Source organism: Rhincodon typus, chromosome 1, assembly GCF_021869965.1.
Source record: "Rhincodon typus isolate 14 chromosome 1, sRhiTyp1.1, whole genome shotgun sequence".
NCBI lineage: Eukaryota > Metazoa > Chordata > Chondrichthyes > Orectolobiformes > Rhincodontidae > Rhincodon > Rhincodon typus.
In genome coordinates, this window is record NC_063332.1 from 76,441,953 (window position 1) to 76,452,175 (window position 10,223).

The window sequence follows — 10,223 nt, forward strand, 5'->3', positions numbered from 1 at the left end:
ATAAAACCTTGAAATTGTTTAAGAAACAGTTCATACTGTGGTGGGAAATTTTATGATTTTTCTGGATGGACATACCAAAGTAGGGTAGATGTTGTTCCCCAGTTGTATCTAGCTTGTCATCTAGTGAGGATGATTTCATTTTAAGAATAGCAGTGACCAGGGCTTTTTTTACTCTCAGGGATTACCATGGCTACTGTTAACTATAACTCTGGTGTAATGCAACCGGCAACAGAACATACCTTCTTGTAGTTCTCTGGTAACAACTTGCCAACAATTTCAGCAAGACGTGTAAAGGAAGGCCTCTTCTCAGGCTCACTATTCCAACACTTCACCATCAGGTCATAGCTATGAGCAGGGGAATGGAAACACAAATTGAATTTAAAAATTCAATATTATTTATTAGAGTAATTTTATTTTGGAAACTAAAATCCAACAGCTTATCAGCTGGAAACATACACATCTGAAGAAGCATGTTCTGGTTTAGTCATCCTGTAGCCACTTTTTATCTTGTTATAAAAGTTGGAGTCCACCATCATTCCTGGATATGGCGTACCACCTAAGACAGATAAGAGAATCCCAGTTAGAAATAATGAGAGGAGATTGTCTTATTTAAACAGTAACTCACATACAACATTAAAAAGATCAAAATATCGAACATAATCTTTTCAACAATTACAATGGATCACTCAGAAAGCTAGTGTGAATGAATTAAGTTAGCACTGAATTTACATTTCAAAGAGTCAATTATTAATTTTAAAAATGTAGAATTACCAAAGTTAGGAAAGTGTGATATGAATATTGTAAATGTTAGCACTTTTAATTACTTAATACAGCTAAAAACTATTGCAAAATATATCACAAACATTTTCACTAAATTTCTTGACGCAACTTTTTCACAGTTTTTAGAATAATGAGCAGTCCATAAGCAACGGTATCACAGTTTAGTAAGATAATAAGTAAGATGATTGTGGGGGAGATAATAATATCACTGGACCAGTAATCCGGCAGCACAGGCTACATGAATTCAGATATCCCTACAGTCAGTGGTGGGATTTAAATTTAATTAATAAAAATCTGGAACAGAATGTGAGTCTCAATATTGGTGACTGTGAAACTATTTTTTTTGTTCAAATGGATCACTAATGCACTTTACTACTGACACCCAAATTCCATAAAGGAGTAAAGTTTTATCATTGCAGTGATGAATTAAACAGCTCATTAAAATGTCAGAGTGTTAGCTCCCTATCAAAAAAAGTAGGCATCTATTCCCAAGATGGGTCAGCTGCAAAAAATAATAATAACTGATCCCCACAGACCATGATGACTCCAGGTCCAAATACTAGTCTATTCTGCTTGCCTGTTTTCAGTCAGACTAGTGGTTGAGGCATTACAATTGCATTCAGTTAGCAGCCAGGAAAACAGAAACACAGCTAATGATTCTTGGGTCTTACTGACTTCTGTTAAGAGATGGGCATATTAGGTGAGCAATCGAGCAGGATCCACAGTGATCTCTTTCCTAATGAATTTACCTATCCTAACTCTTAGAAACATGGATCATACATCAAATATGATTCCATCGAACAACTACTCATGTAAAATCAATTGTTAGAGTGCAAGGAACTTAGTATCAACACATAGTTTGCACTTACCCAAGGAGAATATTTCCCATAAAAGAATGCCATAAGACCAGACATCGCTTAGTGAAGTGTACAGGTTATCAAATATGCTTTCAGGTGCCATCCATTTTACTGGTAAAAATGTCTGAAAATATAAATTGAAAAAACCCAAATCAACTTTAGAAGTAATAGTATAACCATTTAAAAATGCTATTATTAATAAAATACAACGATTATAAAAGAAGTTGTAAACTAGTGTTTACTTTCAACTTTAAAACCTCAAAATCAAATTGTTAAGTACCCATGCTGCGAAAGTATGGAATGTCTTTCAATGCAGGCTTTACTTTTGCATTAACGACAAAAACACAAAGTGGAGATTTTACACCTGATGATCTCAGATACAGTCATGCTTGAATTCCCCTTTTAATATCATTTATTTTCAGGTTGCAGAATTCTTTATGAAAGTATTTTCAGATTTGAGCCAACTTGAGCCGATACTCACGCTGCCTTTAGAAACATAGTTGGAATCGTGCATGATGTCCCGTGCCAGACCAAAGTCACAGATCTTGACAACCTTTCCCTGTGCAAGGAGAACATTACGAGCTGCCAGATCACGATGTACACACTGTGACAAAACAAAGAGCAAAACTTCCAATTTTACTGCATTATTAATACAAGGCAAATTGGTCAAAATAAAATGAGAGCATTTGTGGATCTGCATAAATAAGCCTTTGCGTAAAACAATCATACATACATTTTTAGAAGCCAGAAACTCCATTCCTTGGGCAACTTGAAAGGTGAAGCTGATTAAATCCATAAAGGAGAGGCCATCTGAGCTGTCATCTAGGAGAGGGTTCCAAGCTTCACTTGTCTCTATGGAGTAAATGTTCTTTGTTAATAATTGCCAGTCAACAATCTGAAGCAAGAGTTTTAATTAATGGGGAACTGGATGGTGTTATGAGTTAAAATTCTGATCTTCTTGGACCTGGCAGTAAGTGAAATGATTCTATTCAGTTGCTACTGAGCATGAACTCACAACCTAAAGCAACACCTCTTAGAGGAAAACTATCATAAGAATTGAATGAACCTTTCTTTGTTATGATGACATTGTTTGCAAGTAATGAAATGATGTATTTCAAGCCAATTTATTTTGTTATATCCCTTATTTATAAGCAAAAATGGAAATAAAACATGAAACATTTTCTATGTAGTCTATGCCACTTTAAATTCTTGGTGAGTGCATTATGTTGCATCTTTTAGAAGTCCATTTATAAAAAGACTCTACACAAACTTAAGCAAATTGAAATTCATCCACCTATGTTCTTGCTCACACCAAGTTCTAATCATTCATCATCCCTGTGCTCCAAGTTCAGCAAGTCCTTGATTTTACAATTCTTATCCATTTTTTCCAATTCCTCCATGATCTCACCCCTCTGCAACCTCTGCCAGCCTGCAGCCCTCGGAAAATTCTGCACTTCTCCAATTTCAGTTTCTTGTGCATCCAAAGATTTTAATCACTTCACCACAGGTGATTGCATTTTCAGCTGCTGAGGATGAAAACTCATCTCTAAATCTCTCAGCCTTTCAACACCTCCTTCTTCTTTAAGGTGTTCCTTTAAAGCTACCCTTTGACCAAGCTTTTGGTCATTAACACGAACACTCCTATGAAATAGCAAGGGATATTTTGCGTTGTTAAAGTTGTTTTATAAATTATAAGGTTGTCAATGTAGTGTATTTAAGACAATTACAAAAATGAAGTTTAGGAGGTTCTGCTGCACCAGAATGTCATCTCACTATGTTTGGAGTGAAGTTAATTTCTATAAAATGTTCAATGTTGATTAAAAACTAATCTCCAATCCATTCAGTTGTTTCTTGCACTTCTTCTTCAGTCAGATGTTCTCATAGGTATCACTAAATAGAAACAAATAAGAGGATGGCTGGCTCTTACCTGTCAATGATTTATTTTTCTGTGATGGTGGGTGATCGTAAATGTGTTGCTGTATATCGGTGTATTTGGAACTGCCTTTCCTTTCCAACATCGGTACATACTGGGTATTTTCAGCTTGTTTCATGTCCATGTATTCCCCATTGTTTTCAAAGGACAGGATCACATAACTACAGAAACAATAGAATAGCATTAATCCTCAGGCAAATTTACTAATTACACAGACTTGTTCAGGAAATCACAGTGCAAACATTAAGAGTTTTGCATTAGCTAGTAGAGAATCCTTTCCTCCAAACATATAGTTAATGGTCCTTTGTGTGTTAGCTGTAATTCTGAGGATAAAATTAAGTTTCACCAGTCATGTGAAAAACAATCAAAGTGCATTGGCTAAAAAGAAAAATGACTATGGTATAAAAGATTTCCACCTTACAATGAGCACATTTTGAGTTGCTGTCAAAGACTAATCTTACTTTCTAAATGCTGTTGTGGCCTTGATTTAATTTTTTAAAAATGCATGTAGCACTATATCAGGTCTTTCAAAAATGTCTTATATTTGAAATACTTTGAAATAGATCAATGTTACAACTACTTCACGAACAGCAGAATCCCACAAGTAACAATGAGAAGAATGATCAGCTTAATGTTTTCTTGGGTGAGGAAGAATTTTGGCTATGGTATAAGAAGAATTTGTCAGTCTTCTCTGAATAACATGTGGTATCAGATGATTCCATTTGAATAATTGAAATAAGCTTTGGTTAACATCTTATTCAAAAAGCACATCTAGCAGCACAGCGCTCCTTCAAAATTATACCAGAGTCTCAGTCTACGTTATATACATAAGTCCTCAAGAAGTTTCCAAGTCTATAACTATTAATTGAGTCAAGTTGCTAATTAAGTGTTTTGAAGTTTGTTATATGAGTTAGAAAGGATGATTGATGACTCTTTTATAAATTCTGATATATTCTAATTAACTTGAATTTAATAGCTGTTAAACACAAAATGTTAGATTTATCAATCATTTATTTTTCATGCTTTTTATTTAATAGTTTCAAAAAATCCAATCAACATAAGATAAAAGCTGGCATCAATGATGACAAGGTCATTGGCATCAATCTCTCAAAACAAGAATGATGTTGGCTCGACTTCATGATTTATGCATCCTTGGATGCCTTAGTTGGACAATCCTGGGGCCACAGGTCTTTGGGCAGTGAGGACAGGAGTTGTCCTGAGAAAGAAGGCTCCCAAGCCAGAGTTCTCTCTCTTGTTCTGTTTCAGTCACTTCTCTAAACCAGGCTTCATCTGGTCAGTTTCCAACTGCATTGTGGTTTGTTAGATAAGCCACTGCTACATGGTATGATTACTATCAAGTTCTTCCCATGCACTAATGCTCATTTGTCACATATTCAAGAAGGCTTTCAGAATTTCCATGAAACCTTTTCTCTGTCTTCCACAAGATCAAGTGCCAGCCTTAGGTTGCGGAAAGATAATCTGCTTTAGAAGCTAATTCTTTGCTTTGTAATCACAAACTCAATCACAGTTCCTTGTGGAACTTGCTTTTGAATGAGTTCCATGCCTAGGCTGAGATAAATAGAGGAGAATTGACAGAATTACACAGCCTTATTTAATGCCTATCCTGACATGAAAGAGCTCTTTCTCCGATCTATTACAAAGCACACTCACTGTCATACAGTCGGGCAAAATTTGCAGGATAGTAACAATTTCTTCTGGACATCCAAGTCTCTGGAGAGCTTTCAAAAGAACTTCATGATCCGTGAAGTCAAAGGTCTTTCACAGATCAATGCAGGCCTTTTGCATTGTCCCAGATACTTTTCCTGGATTTGTTGAGAAATAAAGGTCATGTCTGTGCTCCCCTAGATGGCGGAAAATCACAGTGAAGTATGTCTTGACTGTTGCATAGGAGGCAGACTTGTGTGAAAACCCTCCCACAGAGGACAGTAGGGATACGACTCTATAGTATCCACACATTGATTTATCACCCTTTTGTAAAAAACAAACAACATTGACATTGTGCAAGTCAGGTCTTAATACCACCTCTTCCCAGAGTTTTGTAAAATGATCTGACAGTTTCAACAAGAGTTCATAACCACTAGCTTTATGGATTTCTTTAAGAATTTTGGCTGTAACACATGTCTTATTATTCTTCATCCATTCATTTTACTTTATTTAGTATCTTCAAAAATTAATCCAGGGTATGATAAAAATAACTCTACTATGACAAGTTTCCGCTAGATCTCCCACATTATTCTTTTGTTGCATGCAAATTATTAAAATTATATCACTGTTCTTTTAAAGACAGTACTTTGTTGAAATGATAGATTGATTTGGTTGATATCACTTCAATCTTACTAAAAAATTATTATGAGAGAATGTCATCCTATTAAGTCACTGAACTCACCTTCTTGTGCTTTCATCAGCAGGATTTATACCAAAAATATCCACTTCCTTTTTTCCCTTTTCAGAATATCGACTTATAAAGCTGTCTCGGTTCTTATGTAGGTAATTTACCAAATCTCCATGGAAACAGTACTCAGTGATAATGTAGATAGGACCTATTGTACAGAAAAATAACTTAGTACCATGTATTTCAGAATAAAACAAATTTTCCTCAATGTTGTGCTGAGTGGCACAAAGATGGGCTGGTTGTAAAGAAAAATTTGAATCTTAACTTGACATCCTAGTGACATTTGCAGTTCCCGTCCTAAAGATGGATTCAACCCATAATACATTAGAAAAGAGGGGAAAACAGGAGAAATACCTTGAAAAAGCAACACTCACCTGCTTTGGTACAAGCTCCTAGCAGGTTAACAATGTTTAAATGTGGGCCTAGATGAGTCATTATCTTCAGTTCTGACATCAGAGCTTGTTTCTCACTGGATCGGGCTGTAGCTGTAAAAACATTTGAAATACAAGTCAGCTATGAAATGCTAATTGAAAAATTACACATTTTATAATATTTCAAAATTTCTAAGATACATTCTATTGAAACAAAGTCACAAATTTATCAAAGAAATGTAAATTGTTTAAAAGCAATTTAATTAAATGACAAGATGCATATTTACATCACTTTTATAGAATGCTTAATATTATTTCCTCCCTTTTGTCAGTCTCCCTTTACTGATCACCATGTGACAGCTGTTCCTAAAGTCTCTATTAATCACATAACAAGATATATAAAAAGCTCTGCCTGTAACCTTCACTTCCTGCACGTGTTTTCACTTGCCTATTTCACTATGCTGAAGCAGTACTTTCCCGTTTTAAGGACACTTATAGAAGAAGGTGTCATAATTGTGAGTCATTTTAACAGTGATCATCTATTTTAATCATAAATAGCCAGTTTAAAACCTCTGAGGTCTGACTACAATGCACAGCGATCGTCTGTGAAATATTTATATCTGTAATCTGGCACTGCCCACAAAACAAAATTCATTACACATATAACAAGAAATCCATATAAAAATATATTGCAATAATTGATAAGATTTCCTCAAAATAACTTAATGTCAGAACAACAGGTGCTGTGTAATGTATAAAACAGGGTGACTTACGTTTCAACATTTTTACAGCAACTTTCATAACAGGCTGTGAGCGACTTAAACCATAAGCAGTTCCTTCAACTACCTTTCCAAAGGCCCCAGAGCCAAGTATTCGTCCTTAAAAAGCACAAGGGATATAATAATTATTGTGACAGGAAGAATTTTATCTGCAAAGTTATTTACCATAAGGTAAACTATCAGAGAGGATAGAACAAAAAAAAAGTCAGAATGGTCAAATTCCATTCCAGACTGCAAATTAAACTAGTATATTCACAAAAATGTGTGTAATGGTGTACTTTGTATTCTAACTTTCTACAATAAACAGTCATTTTTATCCACCTAGAAAAAAAACATTTGATTGGAAACAAATTAAGTTATATTTGACTGTCTGCTGCAGTTTCCTACCATTTTTACCTTTAGGTAATTAGAGGGAGATTATATGTTACCACTGGCAGAAGTCCTGCACAAAAATTACCTTTCACCAGTGCAAAAATGAGGCATCAAAGTTTTGCCCGAAACAACTCACAAACAACAATGAAGTTGTTTGTGTTTCAATCACATTGTTTGAGGAATTGGTCAGGAAATGACGGAAAACTGCCCTGTTCTTCAATGAAGAGTGCTACGAGATCAATTCAATTGACTTCAGTGCAACCATCGTCAGAAGGATGACTGTGTCAACACCATCCACTAGTTTTTATGTTTAAATCTCTGAAGTGGTCTTGAATCCATGGCTTTCTGACTGAGAATGCTACAACCGATGCATCACTGAAAAGACTGAAATGGGGGCTTAATTAAAAGGACTGGATAGTATTTTGAATTGTAGCTCAACTATCTTAATACCTCACTTTTGAGCATCTTCAGTTAGTGGCTAATGGGATACATATTTAAAACAGATGAAGACTTACCAAGGACAAGTCCATCCCTAGGAAACTCCCATCTTGTATCATAGGGAAGTTGCATGGGATCAACATAAATGTATTCGTGCCCATCTGGACTTATTGATTCAATGACTCTCCACCTTATCTCATATCGTGGTTTCTGTGCAAAACAATAAAATTAATGGCTTACAATATTGTAATGAGAAAATCCTTTCTTTTCCCTTCTGTCTTAATCAGAAAATATATACACATTGCTCTATTAAGTTGTATTTATATTAACATTACCAATATCTCAGAATAGCAACAAATTACCTGAGATCAAAAAATGCCAGCAAAATATGTTTACATCTTTTGAAAATACCTATTCTTTAGGATGTAATTTAATTGAAATAAGAATTATTTAAAAGAATCCCAAAAAGTTATTGCAGAGCAGAAAATCTTTGTATGAATACTGAGACGTAACTACTTCTGAACTCCAACAATGATGCTGCCAAATGTATGAGGTAAATGGTAGGGTCAATGCTTTCAATGATTTTAGAGCATTCCTCCTGCTAGGAAGTCAAATCGAGTGTGCACAAAATAGGGGAAAGGCGGGTTCACTCCTTCTAAACATGTGTTGTAGGTGCCTCTGTGGTCCACATGGTAATGAAACCATAATGAATTAACATTCTTTTTTTAAAAAAAGGTGAATTCTCAGGTTTTCAGGCCATGTTTCTAGATGAGATCCTCAAGTGGATCATGCATCTACTCTTTGTCTAGTTCACGTGATGTCATCAGATGTTCCTGTACCAATCATGTGCTAGCTGCCACAGATGACCTGGAGTACATAATTGCCAACCCTAATGCCACCCTCTTACATGTGATAACCTTGCAAGGGAAGAGCAAGGACTCCGTCCCCACAAAGCCAGGCTGGAACCTTTAGTGCAAGTCCAGCATTCTGCAGTTTGAAGTTTGAACTGAATCTCAATAAAATTATAGCAGGTAATTCGCCAAAATGATTGTGAATTCCTAGTTCCATCATGAGTGCTTGCAAGGTGAAGGTTGTCCCAATGTAACCTATTAACTCTCCCTAACAAATCTATTTTCTTCTGGGAAGTTACCACTCTTTATTCTTTCATGGGATCCAGTCATCACTGGGAAGGTCAGTATTTGTTGGCCATTCCTAATTGCCAAGAGCTGAGTGGCTTGCTTGGCTAATTCAAAGGCAGTTAAGAGTCAATCACATTGAAATGGATCTGGAGTCACATGTAGGCCGGCTAAGAGTGATAGACTTCCTATCCTAACAGATATCAGTGAACCAGATGAGGTTTTACGATAATGGCTTAATGGTCACCATTAGTTTAGCATTTTTTCTTAAAAAAAGAGGTATTAACTGCATTTAAATTCCACCAACTCTCAAAATGGGATTTGAACCCATGTCCCCAGAACATCAGCTTGGGTCTCTGGACTACTAATCCACCATCATTACAACAGAATTCCTATATGCATGGAAACTGATATGGTTAACAGGCCTATGTCTCAAGCCTTCATCTTCTGATTAGATGTCATCGTATTGAGTCAATTTACTTTTCACATTTAAATGAACAGTGGCAACCTTTTGTGAAAGGTGCACCTTTCTGCCAGAGAATACACTTAATTGCATTTTAACATCAAGGGACTTGCAATGTTTATTTACCTGTTTCCAAACTACAACGAGCACAATCAGAGAAATGATTACAATAACCAACAACACCAAGACTGCGGCAGCCACCGTCAACTCAGAATGGAGATCTGTAAACAAATGTTAAAACGTTGTTAGTCCAAGAAATCTATATTTTATTCATGTTTTCATTAGAACACTTTCAGATGTAAATTAAAGAGGAAGGCCAGAATTTAAGGGGTGATGGAGTTTCCCAGCCTAGCACCAGATGAGTCAGCAGTGAATAAGTTAACTGGCAGAAAGGGGAACTGTACCTTTCACTTGGCAGGAATGCCCACGTCACCGAACTGCTAGCCAATCTGATAAAATAATGGTTTCAGAGATAGTAGGAACTGCAGATGCTGGAGAATCTGAGATACCAAGGTGTAGAGCTGGATGAACACAGCAGGCCAAGCAGCATCAGAGGAGCAGGAAGGCCTAGACCCTAGGCCCGAAACGTCAGCTTTCCTGCTCCTCTGATGCTGCTCGGCCTGCTGTGTTCATTCAGCTCTACACCTTGTTATCTCAGATTCTCCAGCATCTGCAGTTCCT

At 36.2% G+C, this 10,223-nt stretch overlaps 1 protein-coding gene across 3 annotated transcripts in view; it reads right to left on the bottom strand.

The window, feature by feature from the left end:
- Positions 1–10,223, bottom strand: part of pdgfra (platelet-derived growth factor receptor, alpha polypeptide) — a 48,685-nt gene that overhangs the window by 5,596 nt on the left and 32,866 nt on the right. For all 3 annotated transcript variants that reach the window (XM_020527428.2, XM_020527429.2, XM_048597484.1), the window contains exons 11-21: positions 9,669–9,763; positions 8,021–8,153; positions 7,128–7,232; positions 6,358–6,468; positions 5,978–6,131; positions 3,565–3,731; positions 2,371–2,489; positions 2,119–2,241; positions 1,650–1,761; positions 457–556; positions 240–345 (exon numbers count right to left, since the gene is read on the bottom strand). In XM_020527428.2, coding sequence (XP_020383017.2) covers positions 240–345; positions 457–556; positions 1,650–1,761; positions 2,119–2,241; positions 2,371–2,489; positions 3,565–3,731; positions 5,978–6,131; positions 6,358–6,468; positions 7,128–7,232; positions 8,021–8,153; positions 9,669–9,763 — 1,325 coding nt within the window. The remainder of the gene's footprint in view (positions 1–239; positions 346–456; positions 557–1,649; positions 1,762–2,118; positions 2,242–2,370; positions 2,490–3,564; positions 3,732–5,977; positions 6,132–6,357; positions 6,469–7,127; positions 7,233–8,020; positions 8,154–9,668; positions 9,764–10,223) is intronic.